This window comes from Myripristis murdjan, chromosome 6 (assembly GCF_902150065.1).
Source record: "Myripristis murdjan chromosome 6, fMyrMur1.1, whole genome shotgun sequence".
Classification (NCBI taxonomy): domain Eukaryota; kingdom Metazoa; phylum Chordata; class Actinopteri; order Holocentriformes; family Holocentridae; genus Myripristis; species Myripristis murdjan.
The window spans coordinates 14,074,411-14,093,900 of record NC_043985.1 but is presented as its reverse complement, the minus strand read 5'-3'; the positions used below and the strand labels follow the sequence as shown (position 1 = coordinate 14,093,900).

Genomic DNA, 19,490 nt, shown 5'->3' with positions numbered 1-19,490 from the left:
CCATGGAAAGCCAAAAAACAGCCATATTTTGCACACAGAGTTTTGCACACAGACTTCCTGGCTGCCATAAATCCACATGACTTACATTCACTGTATGCAAAAGTAGTGCCAACTGATGCAGGTTATATGGAGATAGATGTTTGTTGATACTGATGATACTGATGCTTCATGATCGCCGACTGGAAGTCACAGATTATCTGATTACACTGACTGCGAATTTGGCGTGAGAATTAAACATTGCGCAGCCAATCGAGTAAATTGTACTTTCGACTGTGTATGGCTAAGATTTTTTAATGAATGACTCATGGTTATTTCTTGCGATTCTTATGTTTGAGCATGTGATGGAGATGTTGATGACGACACGTTTGGGGCGGATCATGTTACTGTAGTCCACTTCCTGCTTCTTCGCCCTGGTTTGCTTGATCAGCTACAGCAGTCCCTCATCCTACAAAAGGCATAATGTCACATCAAACGGGCATTCAAGGTAGATGCATTTCTCGCCTTTTCTTCATTGTCGCTTTTCTGCGTTGCTTTGTCTGTGCGGGTGTGTGATTCCCGGCCAACTTTTAAAGACGTGCAGCAATTCACTGCACCGAAAAGCTATCGGTTTTCGTTAAGTTAGCTAGCCACTCCTAGCTAGCTTGAGCTAACGTGATCTGTGTGGTCAGCGATAGCCTGTCTCGACTGTGGCTGTGTTTGATTTGGCCGTGTGACATTATCCATTGCATCGTTATCCGGCTTACGAGACGCCGTAGCTTTGGCTATACTTTTGATTTTTACGGTGTTTCAAAAGCGTTTTAGCCCGCACTTTGGGGTGAGCCTTCTGAATGGTTGGGCAACGCCTTCATTTAAACAAACCGCTGGGCTGGTAAAATTGTTAACCGGTGTAATAATTCACCATGAACCTTAGCACTACCTACAGGGGACTATCTTCTCACAGAAATGGACTTGAGAAGGACGTAATGTTATGGCCTAACGTTACTTTTTAGCATCACCGACCGCTCAATTGTTCCCAGTGTGTAATGTTACTCTTAATGCAGCTACCCCAGATGTGAAACCGACACCATTTATGGTAACAACACTGTAGTAATAGCTAGCTAAGTTAAGCTGTGAGAAGTCTGCGAGATTGTAGCCGAGTGTGTGGCGTTTATGGCTCATCTTGTGGCATGGAATTTCGAAATGATAGGGTGGTGTCCCTGGGTGGTGGTAAATTAGAGCGGAGGACTGTGGAGAGCTGGCACATCTGAAAGCTTTAGGTCGCTGGCTCAAATCTGGCTCAGAGGAGACCTGTGTTAGGGCGCCAGTGTTGTGGTTGGTGTAGGAGAGAGCGAACCTATTCTCTGCCTCCTCCCGAGGGATCTAGCTTCTTGGGGCTGTGGGAGGTCCAGCCTTTATTTTGTTTAATTGTTTATTCATTTATTTATCTATTATCATTTACTAACTTAAATATAGCCACGATTATGCCTGTATACATTACCTCACTACTTTCTTACCCAATTCCCATAACCCCACGCACCACACACCACTCTTACCATCCATCAGTCTTTGTTGTTGTTTTTGTTGTTACATCTGTGTTCTTGTGTCAACACCCAGTCTGTAACCACCTTATATATATATATATATATATATATATATATATATATATATATATATGTGTGTGTGTGTGTGTGTGTGTGTGTGTGTGTGTGTGTGTTTATATATATAAAAAAAAAAAATAGAATTTAAAGAAAAGAGGAGAGAGCAACCATCACCCAGGCTCAAACTGTGTGAGGAAGCACCTGCCCAGCTTAGGTGTTCTTGAACACAACACTATGACCTCTACAGATGCCCATTTGCAACTGCTGCTGTATCACATTTGGAGGCCTGGGTGATACATCAATATTATACTGATATTATGTACTGGTAGATATTGTAGATATGGCATAAGTGCCGTCTCTTCCCGCTTTTGAAGGCTGCATCACAGTAAAGGGATGCAGTTTTCTGAATTTTTCACACAGCTCTAACTGATTTATTATATGTTTTGATTTGCTTGGTCATCATATCCACATTACTAGCAACTGTTTATCAAAAATCTATTGTGTGTAAATATTGTAAGTGCCAGTAATCGTCTCTACAATATTGTCACAATATTGATATCAAGGTATTCAGTCAAAGATATGGCAATCAACCAGCTCTATAACAATGATTTCATTAGCCTGTGCTGCTGTCCTTCATAGAAAAATCTAGGCAGCTGTGTAAATAAAAGTAACATACTGGATGAGCTTCCCAAACAGTCCGCTTCAATCAGTATCAACCCAAATGCAGCAGTGACGGATATTATATATATATATATATATGTGTGTGTGTGTGTGTGTGTGTGTGTTGAATATGAGAATATAATTGTAGGTTCCATGTTAGTTTATGTGATTTTTAAAAGGCCTGTTATGACTCATGAAAGCATTTAGGTTGAAACTTAAAATCCTTGGCTTGACTGATCACGTTTCTAAGTCTGTGCTGTGTTAAGTCTGCTTATGAACCATAAGAGGGTGACCCACTCTGTGTCTTTGCTCAGCGGGTAACGATGTGAAGGACGTCTTTGCCAACGCCAAGAGTGGAGACCAATATCGACTTTTAAAGATAGTGATTGAGGATGGTAAGTACTACCCCAGAGGTCATTGAATATGTTTACAGTTATAGCTCCTCTGCCAACCAACCTCTTAAATCTGCTAAGGCTGAGCTTAGAGTGTCACCTTGAGTAACAGATCCATATTGAACACGGTGCACCTCTGACATGTTTGTCCTTGACACACCTGCTTTCCAGAGCAGTTGACACTGGGTGGCACCAGGCAAGCATCAAAGAAGTGGGACCAAGAGTATGACTCCCTAGTGCTGCCGCTCCTGGAGGATGACCTGCCTTGCTACATTCTGTACCGGCTTGACACCTCTAACAACCAGGGCTATGAGTGGATCTTCTTGGCCTGGTCACCTGACCACTCTGCTGTAAGAAACTCATACCCAGACTGGGGTAGTTTAACATGCTTGACAATTGCGGAGGACCAAAACCTCACCTGGATACAACAGAGTTTATAACAGTGAGACTACAGGAGCTTGTTTTTTTCTGGTTAAGGAGAACAGCAGTTTCAGGTGGTGTTATAGAAGCAGCCAGTCCCGAAAAATAGTTGAAATGGACTGTAAACTAGTTTTCTTTTACGTGTCTGAACATGCCCTCATATTGTCTCATGTCTGAAACAGGAATCTGACACCTAAGTAGGGTAAACAGACCAAATACATATTTACACAGGTATGGTCTAGCCATGCTCAAAGAAAACATTGCTTGAAAAATAGGGAACTATAGAGATTGTTGGGCAAAGGACCATGCTTTCCCAATAACTTAACACTTAGCCAACATGTCTCATCTCTGTATGCAAATCCCCCCCCTGGGTGTGTTTCATTGAAGTAGGCACACCTCACTGAATTGTTTCTTAGTTGGCAGATGTCCCTTTGTTTTGGCATTATGGTATGTCATTCAGTGTCACATAAGGGACTCAATCATCACAGAAACTTGATGAACCACTTGTACTAGGATTTGTCATGGCGATTCACAATTGGTGTGACAGATAGCTGGAGAAGCTTTGCTCCTGTGACTGTGGAACAAGGAATGTTGCAATCTAACAGTCTAATCCATATTGGAATTGAGTGCAAAATGCTTTCACACAACACATGGCTCAGCTCAACATTCCTGTCTGCCGCTGAAAGCAGAGTGCTTCAGGTTCAGGCTTGTCTGGAAGTTGCAGAGGCTTGAAAGCTATTGCACATCAGATTGGGCTTGTGTATTTTTCTGTTGTACTCGCTCATCTGGTCTCACTTTTGGATAAACATTAAATGAAGCGTGCAAGGAAATACTCAATTGTAGAATTATTCAACATATTAGTGATGAAATAATATAAAGCTGTTATATCTGTACCATAAAAGTCCCTGAAGCATCTAATTGATTGATTTATTCTCCAACATTTTCCGACAGGTGCGACACAAAATGTTATATGCTGCTACCAGAGCCACGCTGAAGAAAGAGTTTGGAGGTGGGCACATCAAGGATGAGATTTTCGGCACCGTAAAGGTTGGTCAGATTGACGAGACAACAGTCAATGCATGGGTTATACCCTCAAGAAACAGACTTAAGTTTATGTGATACAAGTTTATGACAACTGATATGACTGGAGCTGTGTTATGTTACTGCATGACTCATCTGCTATGCATGTTTCTGTTGTTTTCTTGCCCCAGGATGATTTGAGTCTCAGTGGCTATAAGAAATATCTGACCTCTCAGGCTGCTCCCCTGCCTCTCACCGCTGCAGAGGAGGAACTGAGACAGATTAAACTTAGTGAGGTATATTCACACACACACACACACACACACACACAGACAGTCGCTTAAGTTTCCTCCTCTAAACATCATTTCCATTCGTGCTCAAATTACAGGAAATAATGCGTTGTAGGATACTCATGCACACAGGTGCCACTCCCTGTTGATAAGATGTCTTATAAATAGTACTATTTGGAAGTGGCACAGTTTCTTTGTGTTTTGTCTCTCAGGCAGGTTTAAACATTAGGTGTGTTTCAATGGGTGGAGATTAGGGTTGCTCTGAAAAGGCACACAGACGAATTGCCCTGACAATCCAAGTTTAAGTAGGTGAAAAAAGTAGCTTACATCAGCTCACAGCCAAATTCATTCTAACTGCATCTCCTGTGTACGTGTTGTAAAATCCCACAGAAACAGTGTTGTGTATCAATGAAGGCCAGTGATGCATCCTCTCAAGCAGCACAAGGTCAGCAGCAGTGCAAGAGTGCATATGCTTGTCCGGCACTAATAACACAGCTCAAAGATGCTGATGTACTAGAACAGCAGGATGTTGGCAGAGATGAATCTATTAGGCTTGTACAGCCTTCACCCATAGCTTTATGAAAGTGGTTTACAATCTAAAATCCCATTCAACCCAAGCACCAAGGAGGTTCAAAGAAGTGCTTTTAAGGAGTACAGTGAGCTAGCTCCTCCAAATGTAAAAGCTGATGCTCAATAATTGGCCTGTACTTTGCACTGTTTGCAGAATCTGTGCAAAGCACTGAATAATTGTGTTTTGTCTGTGCTTAATTTCAGTGGTAAGTATAGGAAATGCTGTACTGTGAAAGTGATGGGTGTTTCGCTTGGGGCGATATGCAGCCTATGAGATAAGAAGTTGAGAAAATAGCTTTTGGTGTTTCACTCTTGAGATTCTGAGAGGCCATCCCTATAAACTAACCCTAACAAACTCTTCTATTCAAGAACCAACCTACTCCAATTGCTGCTCTCCCAGCCTGCCACATAAACAAGAACTGTCTTCCATACCATATAAGGAAGTGCTTTGAGGAGTAGCGTCCCTGTCCAAACTATAGTCAATTAAAGGCAGCAGCCAAAACGGGAAGTCAGGGTTGCGTTCCTCCCACTTGACCAGCTGTTGAAGGAAGATAATATACCATTAATCTGTACTGCTTGGATGAAAAAGAGGCTTCTGAAATATTTATCATTGCCATGCCTTGGAGACTGCTGCCTTTTACTAAGCAGATGGATAAAAGACCCACAATCCTTTTTGGTATGCGAGGTAGCTACATCAGAGGCTCAATCATGTTTGCACGGCATTTTGTGGGAACAGGGCTCTAAAAATAGATGCAATCCATCAGTGTAATCCCCCCAGCATTTCCAGTTTTCTATGTGATTTTGTGGAGGCGCCTTGTCACTTCAGATACAAGCACCTAATCTGTCATCATCGTGCTCCAGCATTCAAGCTGTCTGCAGCAGTTGTAAACCTTTTTGATAGTATCACTAACATGGTTATATAGGTCATATATTGTACTTTGATTCTCCAGGAGTCATTTGAATAGTAGGATCACTACGGGCAGTCATTGGATGGAATATTCAACAGTAAAAAAACAGTTCAGTAGAAAGATGTTGAACACGTGGTTGGTCCGCGACTTTTAATTCCCTGCTACCAGGGATCACGGTATTGGGAACAGTTATGTCATCATGCTGGCATCTGTGTATACACACTTGAGTGTAAATGAAAAATAAATCAAGAACAATGCATGCTAGAACTTGAATTTACACCACAGCTTAGCCCTATAAAGTAGATGATCTGATTACATTTTGGTGTACCCATAATGCATTAATTTGCATTTTTTTTTTTTTTTTAAACTATCACTCCTTATTCCTTTATATTTTTATTAACGGCATTCATGAAAATAACAGATATATTGTTTGTACTGACATAGAAATTTTTACTAAAGAACGCATGCATCATGGTGATTAGGGCAAGATATTTGGCGGCTCAAGTGTCTGTTTTTTTGTGTGTGTGTATGTGTGTGTGTTCAGGTGCAGACGGACATCAGTGTGGACACCAAGCAGCAGACTCTGGCGGGAGTGGCCTTCCCCTTGCATGGAGACGCAGTCAACGCACTCGAACGTTTTAGGGACAAGAAACTCAACTATGTTCAACTTGTGAGTCCTTAGGTGCAAATCTTGAGTGCATCATTGGGTGCTAACCTTTACTCGGTCAATAATATGAGTAAGCAAATCAATTCTGTCTTTCATCAGGTAGAGTTTGGGGAGATAAAGGGGTTTTTTGGTCAGGACTTGTTTACAAACTGACACAATGAATTACTCTTTCTGTCCAAAGTGCCATTGTGTTATTTCTGCTCATTGAAATTCAAAGGGTTCATGTCACAAGATCAGATTTTAGTACAAAGGAATAATTGTGGCACTTGGGTCTGATGCAGCTTTGTCTTTGTACCCTTTTAAACAGCCCTAATTGTTCAGTCATGTGAGAGCTATTCATTAAATGGCACAAAAAATAAATATTTCTTTTATTTATCTAGGGAAGGTTAAATGCTGAGTCACCGCAGCCAGGAAGCTGAGATTGTTTCTTATTTACTGTGCCAAGTCAGATTTTCCTAGTTGGTTTGGTATTCAGTCACAAGCACACTTCTCCAACCTTGAGGATAACTTTTCACTTCCTTTATTGACAGGAAATAGACTTTGAAAAGGAGGTGATCAGGTTGTGTAACTCTGAAGCAACAGAGGTGAAAGACCTGCCCATGAGAATCCCCAAGGACGCTGCACGTTACCACTTCTTCCTCTACAAACATTCCCACGAAGGCGACTACTTGGAGTCCACAGGTGAATAAATCCACACTCGCCTTGATGGCCTATTGATGCATGCAATTCTTTTTGGACACCTGGTGCTCAGTGTGTGTGTTGTTCTAAATAAATCTTTGTGTCTGGTCTTGTCATGGCCTTCCTCTTTCCATTGCAGTCTTCATTTATTCCATGCCTGGGTACAAGTGCAGCATCCGAGAGAGGATGCTCTACTCCAGCTGCAAAAATCCCTTGGTCGACATGGTGGAAAGTAAGCTCCAGATTGAGATCGAGAAAAAGGTAAGGAGCAGTCTGTCACACTGACAGATTGTGGCTAGTGGCAAACAAACTGTGGTGTGTTTCTCTGCAACCTTGAAGCAATACACTTGTTGTTTAACAAAAAATCAGATTGATCAAATTAATGTTCCGGAAACAGAGTCAAAACTGCTATTTCTTATTGCATAACATCAGGTTGTACAAAGAGTAGGCTTGTTCCTTTAGAAGAACATGCTAAGTTTTGGGGAAATTTGCTTTTTGTCTTTTACCTAGAGTCAGACAAGATCAATACTAGTTTCACCCTGTTACATCCAGAGAAAAGATAGCAGTGGGCTGCTTGCCATCTGAGTTAGCTCAATACATGTCTGCAGGGGGGGAAGCCACTGGTTTTACCTCCTGTGAAGTGAAGGAAATACCTTCCAGCATCCCTAAAGCCAAGATATTTAAGCTAAACACCTTGTGTCTTCATGACAGGTAAAAATAAAAACAAAAATCAGATCTTAGTTGTTTCAAATGCAACTACATTTGGGACTGTCAGTGATTATTAGCTGCAGTGCAGTTGTGCATACACACATCAATGTGTTGGTGGTGCTGGAAGCTTGCCAGGTAAGGAGGAGGGCAATGGCTGCTGTGGTGTTTTCTATATGTACAGTGGTCTCGGATTTGGTGGAAACTATTTCTACCTGGTAAGTCAAGCTCACAGTCAGTGACAGCTAGTTCAGCCCCATTGCCATAACAGCACGCACAGCTCTATGGAGTTTGAGGCACGTTCCTGATAGCTCTACAAGGGCTCCCACTGTAAAATCAGCAAGTGTATGGAGGCTGGACTTTGAAGCCTTTTGTGTAGATTTTGCCTGAGGGAATTACCCACAGTTTATGGTGCTTGTGATTTGAAAAACAAACATAACTAAGTCATTATAAACATGTAGCTCACTAGTTGTGATTTATAGCTGGCACTTGTTTGTACAATAGTTTTTCATTTTTTGCCACTGTTGGTTTCCAATCTGTTTTCAGTTGATGTGATTCAGAGAACCCCAACCGATATTGGCTGGTGATATTATTATTGATATTGGCTAATCACAGATACATCAGTATTGCTGTATACGTAAATGCAATTAAAGACAATGCATATTGCAGTAAAAAGCACTTAAGACAGTTTAGTGTAATAAAATAGTTAACTCAACTGATTCCATTGTTTATGTTACTTTGCATAATAACTGAGTAGGCAGAGAACAATGTATCACAGCTGAGCAGATTGTGGTGTGGATTGTGTTAAGAATTTAAGAAGTTTATTGTTCAGTTGTAAGATATTAAGTTTCTAGTGCATATCATTATTACAACTGTTTGATTAGCAACTGTGTGGATTCCTTCCTACAAAGGGATGTACATGATGTGGCCAATATATTGTCATCAGATGGGTATAGATCAGGCTCTGGTGAACATAAGGCTCCTATTTTATAACCAGCTACAGCAGTGTTGTCCTATTCCTCACATTTACATTTTTTCAAGTCCTTGCATCCTCTGTAAGTCACACGTTCATGTTGAGCATGCAGGTGACAAGTCTGTGAGCGTTCAGTGCCTTGGCCATCCTGTCAACACTGAGATTGGGCCGTCGCCAACAGTGTAAACAACACGGCTTCAGTCAGCTGGGTTTTGTCAATGGTAATGTTCCTGCATGTGTTTGTGAAGTTCACACATGGCAAACACCAACTCACACTTGAACTAATAATCACTGCACCCAGTGGACAGATAAATGGCTCTTTGTCAAAGGTAGATCTTGTCTCTTTTTGTTATATTTGCCAGAAAGACATAAGATGTATCGCTTAAATAACGGTGCTATAAATATCTCAGCCTTGGAGATTTTGAAAGGTGTCTTTCCTCACTTCTCCGTTACTAAACCAGTGGCTTCCCCCTGCAGTCATGCATTTAGCGAACTCAGCATGCAGCCCATCGCTATCTTTTGCTGCATTCCTGAGAAGTGGGAACTGGGACGTATCCAATTTCCAAATAGGAAAAATCCATATGAGCAGATCTCAAACTAGACTTCCTAGTCAGAAACCTGGGGCTTTGTCAGTGCTCCCATTTATCCAAAATGTAGTTTTGAGACATCATATTACTACATGGCGATGTTTGTAGGACAGTTACATGAATTACAATGGTGTATACACAGCCAGAGGAGTACACAGGTAGAGAAACAGCCTATATACATAATAAAGTAACAAATAATAACCTTTATATATTCTCTTCTACCTGGGTTTTTTGTGTGTTCACTGTATTCCAAAGCTCCTGCTATTGTGAAAGCAGCTAAACAAACCCAGCTTTACTTCCAGTATCCATTTTGTTTCAACCTCAACCACTTGAATGCTCTGAGGTGGGAAGGAGGAAGTCGAAAGTTGGAAACTTCCCAGTTCCTACTTCTCATGAGTGCAACATTTGTACTGACAGACAAGAATGAAACTGCTGGTTTATCTTCTTGTCTGTTTCTGAGTGAAGCAAATTTGTCCCAAAATTTGCAATGTACCTTCAGGCTTTTGTAAAGTTGCTTCAGTGCTGCATTTCATCTAATTTTTTTTCCCTTTATTTTTCCAGTTGGAGATTGACAACGGGGATGAACTGACCAGTGACTTCCTGTATGAGGAGGTCCATCCCAAGCAGCATGCACACAAACAGGCCTTTGCCAAACCCAAAGGCCCTGCTGGGAAGAGGGGTGGCCGCCGCATCACCAGACCACCTGCAGAAGGCGAAGAGGAAGACTAAACAGACCTCAGCAACCCCCTCCCACATCCGTTCCACAGTGGAACATTCCGAGTGATGGGGCAAATCATATTTGACACCTTTGTTTAGAAGAATAAGACAACATCCTCAATTTCCCACTAAGTTCACTCCAAGACCGAACTATGCACACCAAGGACAACTGAGCAATGACACACACTTTAAAATTTCCATTTGTAGCTTGCCAAATGGAAGATGTATGAGTATATGTATGTAACTGCATTCACAAGCTATCTTATGATAATTCAAAGAGGCTCAAATAAACGCAAAAAGAGGCTTTTACATCGTTGTTGCCGACTCCAAGATTAAAAAAGAAACATTAGTGCGACTAATATGAATTTGTGCCAATGTGATTTAAACAAAAACATCATGAGTTCACATGCTTGAATTCTTAACTTGCATTCCTTAAATCAGTGTCGATTTATGTTTCCATGTCTGTATCAAGACGTTTGTCTCCAACTGTTGTGTGCACGACTGAGGTGCTCCAAATCAGAAATGATTTAAAATTATCCCACTCATCACTCACTTATTTTAACAGTGCATTTTATATTGGAAAATTGACTTCTTTTTTGATATAACTGTGGTTTACATGAAAATGAAAACATCTGCTGAGAAACTTATTTTTCTATGCAAGTGCTGTATATGTACATACTGTAGCTGTGTGATGCTCTGTGATTTAAAAAGGTTTTTTTTCTGTTCTGGTGATCTTCACTGTCAGTTGAAAGAACAGGGGCTTCCAGAAATATTACATCAATACATCTCAGATTTCAATAAGAGGAAGCTACTGTTATTGTGCTGGCTTCCATTCAAGGTGGAAGTCCTGGCAACTGGATAGGAAAGGGAATATTAGTACCCTGATCAAAATGTATGCCACATCCACTTGTCTACTGATGAATATTAGGCAAACTACTTAGCTCACCTCATTTTCAAAGGGAAAATCCCTTTACATTCATAGTGTCATTGTAAAAGAAAAAAGTGGTGTTTGGTCTTAATTGTTTTCTTATAAATCTTTCTTTTTAAAGAAGAAAAATAAAATATTTAAATCATGCATCTGCCCTGGTTTTCTTTTTTCCATAACTGTCTTACCACATGAAAGCCACATTCTGACTATGGCTTCAAAAGCATACTTTCTGCAACATGTGTATATTAACTGTTGTAGCCCTTTTAAAATGTTACACTATTAAAATGTTCAGTTCTATTTCAATATAGGTTTTTTTTATTACAACAGTGGGGAGAAGGGTGCTTCTTCCATGTAATACTCAAACAAAGATGATAAATATATATATATATTTATTATTACAAAAATGCAGAAAAAATACTTTTTTTGTACTGGTCACAGTTTACAAACAAATTGTTTTATCAAAAGCCTTGTTGTGAAGGAAACTTTGGTTGAAGGCGCAGTGCTATATCAGGACAGGCCCAGAAATCCTGTCTTCTTATGCTGTCCATCACTGCTGTACCTGTGCCTTGAGTGAAATGCTTTTGACAACTTCTTCAAGTTCCGACAGGACCTGTGAAAACAGATAAATGAAACAGAGAGACTACCATTGACACCATGTGAGCCTTTTTATCTCATCTTTTGCATACAGATGAGATTTCTTGCATGCAAAAAAGAAGGTTCAGACACTGGAAATACAGGAAGCTGATCAAAGCTACAGGAAAGCCCACATTTTATTCAGAGTTTGACTTCATTGCTTTAGGGTTTATTTCTCTGTCTGTTTGCTCCACATCAAAGCTAGGGTGTTTACTTTCCTTTGCTCTCACTATCTATATGGCCCCGCCTTTGAGCTGAAGGGTCAAAAAGAGCACACAAGTCTTTTTTACAGGCATTTCCTTTGTGATTTTAGTCCTGTTGAATGTGCATAGGCCTCTGTGCTTGACAACTTAAAGATTAATGATAGCAATCATTTGACTTTATTGATCCTCACACGGAAATTCCATTTCCAAGTGTCAGCAAAAGAATCCTTTCTTGAAGAAGTCCCCTTGAGTAAGGCAGATGCTGTATGACACACCGCTCCAGTAAAAAGACACTCTCTCCACTCAATACACTACACTGCTACCCCTAAAAATACATTTTTCTCTCTCAGCATAAAGCATGTCTCATGCTGTACAAAAAAATGAACACCCTATTTTCTACCTATAATTTCCAAAGTCCTTACTGTACCTGTTTGATAGCAGGCCGTCTGATCTTCCTCTCATTGAGACAACTGCAGGCCAAGGAGTAGACACTCTCCACCTGGGCCAGCTCCCAGTCCCTCATCTTTGTGTCCAGGAAATCCTCAAGGGTCAGGTCGTCATCCTCATCGTCAATGTCGTACCTCAGCTCCATCTGGGAGGAGCCAAAAATCACACCACAGGTGACCGTAGGCAACGATGAACAGCTTTTTATGCCACCATGGTGGGCAAGAGTCATTTTTTGGAAAGTGCATCTCCTTTGCATCCCTAATATTCAAAAATATTACTTGGAGTAACCCCATCCAAACAACTGTTGATTTAAACATATTAAATATATTTAAAAATATATATTAAGAAGTTGAAATCATTTGCTTTTTGATCATCATTTGGTCATAACCCAAGGTGGACAGTAAGTAAGGCCATTTACTTAAGTACTGTATTTAAGTAGAGTTTACAGGTGCTTCACTTGAGAATTTCCATTTGCTGAAACTTTAGAATTTTATTCCATTACATTTATCTGATGACTGTGTCTTGGCAGAATAAGGTTTTGCATACTAACATTTTTAGTATGTAAAATGTAGTTAGTATGCACTGTTAGAGTTTAAATGACCCAACAGTATATGGAGTAGTTAAACCAGCACCACCTCGCCCACCTTAATCAAGACGGTTGTTACCTAAATTCTTGTACCCTTTTCAACATCTCCAGTGTTGATAAGGAAAAGCTTTTGCACTAAAATTAGGTAAATGATGTCCTCATTTTTTATGGAGTTATCAAAGCAGCCTGCATTAACAGCACAGTTCTCCAGCTTTCCAAGAACAGAGGTGGCCTAGCACCCAACTTTATCCAGTGCCACTGGGCTTGTAATAATCCGCATCCTTTTAATTGGGTGGGTGAGGGGTCATCTTGCCATGCGCTCCCTGTCATGCTCCTCACCACCACAAATACCAGCGCAAATCCAGTGGTTACCCATTCCATCAAAATATGGACCCAATTTAAAAAGCACTTTGGCATACATAGACCATTCATCCTGGTTTGAACCATCTCACTTGGCTCCTCCTCCTTTGTGTCTGGTTCATGCACAATCTTTATAATGATGGGATGCTCCCATTTTTTGTCAAACTCTCACTGAGGTCTGTTTCCACTACTATACAGAGAGTGACTGCCCTCACCACACTGTAGTTTGGCATCTTATTCTTCTCAAATGGAAGCAGGCTTCTCCTCCTACTTGCTCCAGATGGACTGGGGAGGCTTTGCAATGTTTAAAACTTGAAAAGAGCAGATTCTCTCTAAACAGCTGTGCAATACAATTCAGAAAGACCTGGGCACCCGTTTCAAATGATATAGACATGATATGATATTTTGCTTATTATACACAAAATGCTGAACAAAGAAATTCAAATAAAAATGCTTCTCCTAGGTTATCATCTAAATGATATTACAATCTGAAAGGAGCTGTTCTTCAAAATGACTGCTTTTACTTTTCATACCTATGTATATTTTCTTACTGCTAACATTTCGATGTTTTTGCTTGTGTACAATTTTGATTGGATGAAATATTTTTCAAGTATGGCATTGCTACTTTTTACTTTTTACACCACTGGTGATTATTTTGTAAAACACCAAATAAAAAGCAGTGTCTAATTTCTATGCTAGAATGGTAAACTGTAGATGTACAGTGAAAGCCCCTATTGTGCTGCTTACCAGGAACTGCTGCTCGCGGTTTTCATCAGCTGGCGCGAGTCCAGATAATATTTCTAACAACACCTGTACATGACAGAGAGACGGGGTTAATCACATGGCTCTGGACAACAGCAAACCATTATTACACCACCACGCACCGACCGGCTTCACAGAAACTGTAGTGTTCCCACAGCTGTCATAACAAGAACCATAAGACATACTAGCTGTGCTGTACCGTATATGGGGTCAGCCAGTTTAATATAAGGAGCTGATCTCATATCATTATATTGGACTGGTGTCATACAGCGATGACATCTTTGATTTGGATTATAACACTCAGCTTTTCAGCAGAGTAAAGCTGCTACCATAAACTGATATTCAATTCTGAAATTTTAAAGGGAAATAACGAAAGACGATACTCAAAAAAGACCTCTATTTTCGCAGAGGTGTATATTTTGTTGTGTGTCGTGTAATTATGTATGTGTCAGTAGTTTCAGGAGAGTCCTGCACAGAAGTAAATTGCTGAGTTGTGCTCTGTGTTTTATATTGCAGTTGCAGTTTCTCAGCCCTTTAAATAGACCACTGTATTCCCATCTGTGTGTGGGCATGCGGGTGTGAGTATGTCTGCAGATCAGCCTACCACTCCAAAGCTGAAGATGTCAGATCTTGGTGTGATCTCGCCCCGTAGCGCCTCAGGTGCCATGTATGCACGAGTACCCACAATCCTCTCTGTCATCATAGTTGTTGATGACCGCTTGGCCGAAGCCCTCGTCAGCCCGAAGTCTGAGATCTTTGGCACGAACGCTTCATCTAACAGAATATTTGCACTGGCGGAAAAGAAAATCGCCATGTGTGATCTGACTGGCATATCGGATTCTCTCTGTTTGTGGTAAAGGAAATAAACACAGCAATCTGGAAGCACATGATATACCTTTTAACATCTCTGTGCACATGATGGTTGTTGTGCAGATATTCCAAGCCTCTTGCGGTCCCAACAGCTATCAGACATCTCCGTTTCCAAGACAGTGGGGGGCTTTCATCCTATGAGGACAAGGAAACACTTAGAACTGAAATACATGGTACAATAAAAACATGGAGCACATAATTTGATCGTCTGTAAGTGTATGTGGCTCTCATCACTTAGACTCCACATGACATGCTTATTACATGTTTTTTGCCTGCTGAATTAAAAGGGTCCTCACTTAAATCAAACCTTGGCAATTTTACAGCGTGCCATTAAGTATGATTAGTAAAAGAGGTCACTGTGAGGTTGCTTTAAGAGTGTTAAATTATGGATGCATTAACCTGTAAAAAGTATTTTAATATTGTAGGTTTAATTGCTTTATATACTTCTGGCAAGTTTCACTATAACAAGGCATCATAAATTACATCTTCATGTTAAGGATTTAGTCATCATACAGGCATCTCATGAATGTAGTGCAGTTAAAGTATAACATCTCACAAAATGGAAATACTTATGTAAAGTGCCAGTGCATCAAAATTGTAGCTGAGTAAGTGTGCCTTAGTTACTTACATGTTTGCATAAGAATGCAGCTACCAGAAGACAGAGAAGTATAAATAGTGCTTACCAAACAAGCCAGTCGGTCTAACAAGGACCCATTAGCCATATAGGCGTATACCAGACAGGGATGCTGTCCATCACAGGAAAATCCAACCATGTCCACCAAGTTCTCATGTTTCAGCCTGCAGAGGAAATCATGTTCTCAAACCACGCCTGTGTTAATTAGCATTTGCGAATAATTCCTAGCACTTTTTCAGCCTGCTTAGAGTACCAGATTGACAGGGTTTACGACATGAAGGCAGTTCAAATGCTAATTTGACTCCCATGTTCAGTGCTTCCCTGTGAAGCCCACAGCCATGTCACATATAAATAAGCAAAATGAAACCATGAGATTTACGTATAAGGTTTGGCTAAAGTCTGTATCAAACATTCCTACTCAAAATGCAGAGAGGTATCGGTCAGTGCTTTTTTCATTGAGGTACTCCTCCCAGAATCAGTTGCTGTTATCAGTCTCTACATTTCCATTACTTTGATTTAGATGCCTGCTTAGGAAGAGACTCACGGACCTGCGCCCTGGCAAATGAAATAGATGTGTAATGGTTATGAAATCCAGAGGGCAGAGAGGACAACCTGCAGGACAGGTGGCAGACAGGAAAGAAACTTACACCAGCAGAGTTTGGATCTCTTGGTTGAACTGAACTCGCAGCTCCTCCAGCGGGATGTCCTCCATCTAAAAGGAGAATATTGTTTGGTCAGATTACAATGGATTTATTCTTTCTGAGATGTATCCTACATGACAAAAAAAAGAAGATTTTCTCTCACTGGATTGAGCCTTTTCACCGCAACAGGTTTTTCATTGATGAGACCTTTGTATACGGTCCCAAAGCCTCCCTCTCCCAGTCTGCTCCCACCATCGGACATGGGACGATCATCAAAGTTGCCTGTGATCTTCATCAGCTCATGGTAAAAGAAACTAGAAAAACCTAATCACCATGGACAAAGGATAAAGTGACATACAGGGTTAATTCCATGACCCCAATGCTGCCACCTACTGGCCACACAAGTGCCTAATACAAGTTTGAAGACAGCGTCAATTGAGATTTTCCCCTGCTCCACGAGTATTACTGTTTGTCAGACACTATAAAGAGTAATACATATGGACCAGGAGTGTGCAACTTTTTTCCCCTTTGTTATTTTCAAGTCTATTTCTGGTGATCAACACCTTAAAATTACCTTTGGTGTGCATTACTTTTCCATTGTATAAATTGAGATTTTCTGTCACACTATATTTTTTGAACCCCTTCATGCACAGAACATTATGAATTAGGACTAAAAGAAAAGAGCACTAACAAAGCTTTAAAAGATGCACAAAGGTGGATTAAGTATGAAAATGTGCATGATGATCAAAAATAATATTTGGAAGATTAATCTATCTGTCTATCTATCAACCTAGATATCTATCTTGAAAATACACCCTTTTCATTCAGTTCATGTTACACTGATGTTCATGTATATTCATGTATGGCTACTACTCATTATGACTTTATACAGTAATGCATATCATAAAGATCAGATTAAAATGTGCCTAAAACCCATTTCACAAAATGGATTAAATGGTGTGTAAAATGAGTGAGGATGAGTTTAACCTCCGCTAGATCCCTCAGTAAGAGTGCAGCCACCTGTACTGTCTGGTTCACTCTCTTCCGAAGGAAGCTGTGGTTGCAGAATAGGGCTGACTGGTGTTGGCTGTGCCTCTGTCTCTCCCAGCACCCTGGTCGGGCTTGTCCCATCTACTTCCACTACCGGAGAGGCCTGCTGTAGCTTTGCAGGGATGGGTTCTTTCTCTATGTCTGGATTTGAAAAAAAGAAGAAGAAAAGAAAAAACAACATGCGATTGAAATAACCAAAACATTTCACAATAATATTTTCATGGCACAGTCATGAACCCAGAGGTCACAAGCCATGGCATAATAAAAATACACATAAACAGGCTGATCTGAATTCTTGAGGTGCTGATTGCTTGGATTTCTATTTTGTTTTCTTTGCTGCAATTTATTTTTTATTTATCTTTGGTGCTATGTAGAGTGGTGAGGTGTTTTTGTATTGCACCTCCAAGCAATCACTCCCTAGCCAATCAGTGAAGCCAGAGGCCTACTGTGATGTTTATTTCCTTGGATTTTTTGCACTGATGGAGTTTGAGCTCCTGTAGGTGCTGGCCTTCTTTTTGTCTGTTGAGTGATGCAGTTTGTGCGTGCCAATGTTAAAAACACAGTTATTCTTCTTTTTCTTTAAAAAAAAAAAAAAAAAAAAAAAAACTATTGTTGCTGCTGCTGCCAGAAACATAAATCAAATTACTTCCCGTGTGCAGATGATTTATTCAAAGAAGACAACCAAATGCTTTGGCTTGGAATAGCAATGTAAATGTGATGATTACAGAAACTGGGTGCAGATCAAATCACTATACTTCATCAACCAGCAAAACAGCTGTTTACCAATAACAAAATGCCACCGATCACTACTTTAAATGTGAGTTTGGAACATACCAGGTAACAGCACATGAGCAGCAGCCAGTAACTTTTGGCTCTTCAAAATGTCCACTAGTTCACCCACAGTGCTGTTGGTTGTCCCCCAGTCATTCAACAACTCAACTGTGGGACTTCTTCCCTGTGCAACAAGGGCTTCAAATCTCCTGGGTGGGGGTCATCAGAGAGGGGGGCACAATTGCATTGAATGATTTTCATTATACTGATCAGTGAAAACATGCAAGCAGCCAGGCACCATTTTAACACCTACCTCACATGATGCTGGGAGTACCGTGGCTCCCCACTAGCCTTGTATATCGACACAATAACATCTTTCCACCTGTCTTGAGGGTCCAAAAAGTCCGCTAACTTGCGACGTGTACTACAATTAAGATTGCGAATGTAAGTAGCGGAAGTTACCGCATTATTCATTTTTTTAATATCAGAAATACTGACAAAACCTCAGACAGCTATGTAGACATTATACTATGACTATAACTGCGCCGTCAGTCGTGTTTTTACCATCTCCTGGGTGTAACATGTAGTTTAAAAGCCCGGCATTTGCAGAGAAGTCTCTTGCAATATGTTTTTTTCCGATATTGAGCAACTTCCCCAAACGTAACACTGCATCCTACTGACGTCCCACTGACCTGCCCACCTACAATGCGGAAATAAACTCCACTGAACCTGTACAGGGTGCACCCCAGTCCAGTGAATTAAAGTACAAGCAAGAATACAAAAGATGTGGTGTTGTGCCCTAGTTTGAAGCGAGAGAGAGAGAGAGAGAGAGAGAGAGAGAGAGAGAGAGAGAGAGAGAGAGAGAGAGAGAGAGAGAGAGAGAGAGAGAGAGAGAGAGATCCTTCTGCCTTTGCTTATATAGCGTTGCAATGCCCTCTAGTGGACACAAAAGGGATAGGGAAGGGATATCTACAATTTTAATTTTGTAGCCAAAATGAAACTACAGAGGATCTACAGAGCCTTAAACAAGTCTCTCTCTCTCTCTCTCTCTCTCTCTCTCTCTCTCTCTCTCTCTCTCTCTCTCTCTCTCTCTCAAGGAGCTTTAGGCTACTGGCATGAGAAACAATGTTTAGATTGCCAAAGCAAGTGTGTTGTGTACATTAAACACTGGAAATGCCATTAGAATTCTATATACAGATGCAGATATAGACAGAGAAGTAAAATAAATAAATAAATAAATAAAAGGAAATGTAAAAATTTGCTCTCACAATTTAAATAATGAATAAAAATGTATATTAATATACATAAGTGGGACCTATGCAAACACTGCAACCTTTTTTTTTTTTTTTTAAATGAATGTGTTTAAAGATATTTGTTCTGTATGTATGTGCGATAAATGTGTCTATATACAGAGATCATTGCAAATGGTCAGCGCAGGTAT

The 19,490-nt window shown here is 40.5% G+C and overlaps 2 protein-coding genes across 4 annotated transcripts; one reads left to right on the top strand and one right to left on the bottom strand.

The window, feature by feature from the left end:
* Nucleotides 1–351: 351 nt before the first annotated feature.
* Nucleotides 352–11,241, top strand: twf1a (twinfilin actin-binding protein 1a). Its single transcript, XM_030054142.1, has 9 exons — nucleotides 352–484; nucleotides 2,552–2,632; nucleotides 2,801–2,979; nucleotides 4,001–4,096; nucleotides 4,261–4,365; nucleotides 6,382–6,507; nucleotides 7,035–7,185; nucleotides 7,322–7,443; nucleotides 10,009–11,241. The coding sequence occupies exons 1-9, from the start codon at nucleotides 460–462 to the stop codon at nucleotides 10,174–10,176; spliced, it is 1,053 nt and encodes a 350-aa protein (XP_029910002.1). The 5' UTR covers nucleotides 352–459; the 3' UTR covers nucleotides 10,177–11,241.
* A 265-nt stretch (nucleotides 11,242–11,506) lies between these two features.
* Nucleotides 11,507–18,847, bottom strand: irak4 (interleukin-1 receptor-associated kinase 4). 3 transcript variants are annotated; one of them, XM_030054736.1, is made up of 11 exons: nucleotides 18,363–18,846; nucleotides 18,113–18,258; nucleotides 17,216–17,419; nucleotides 16,392–16,552; nucleotides 16,235–16,299; nucleotides 15,637–15,751; nucleotides 14,979–15,088; nucleotides 14,688–14,874; nucleotides 14,069–14,131; nucleotides 12,356–12,520; nucleotides 11,507–11,702 (listed from the first exon to the last, which is right to left on the bottom strand). In XM_030054736.1, the coding sequence occupies exons 1-11, from the start codon at nucleotides 18,521–18,523 to the stop codon at nucleotides 11,640–11,642; spliced, it is 1,440 nt and encodes a 479-aa protein (XP_029910596.1). In that variant the 5' UTR covers nucleotides 18,524–18,846; the 3' UTR covers nucleotides 11,507–11,639. The 3 variants fall into 3 exon arrangements, with proteins under 3 accessions (XP_029910596.1, XP_029910597.1, XP_029910598.1); XM_030054737.1 differs by having other exon boundaries at nucleotides 17,249–17,419; nucleotides 18,363–18,844; XM_030054738.1 differs by lacking the exon at nucleotides 11,507–11,702 and adding an exon at nucleotides 11,923–12,290 and having other exon boundaries at nucleotides 12,329–12,520; nucleotides 18,363–18,847.
* Nucleotides 18,848–19,490: the final 643 nt, after the last annotated feature.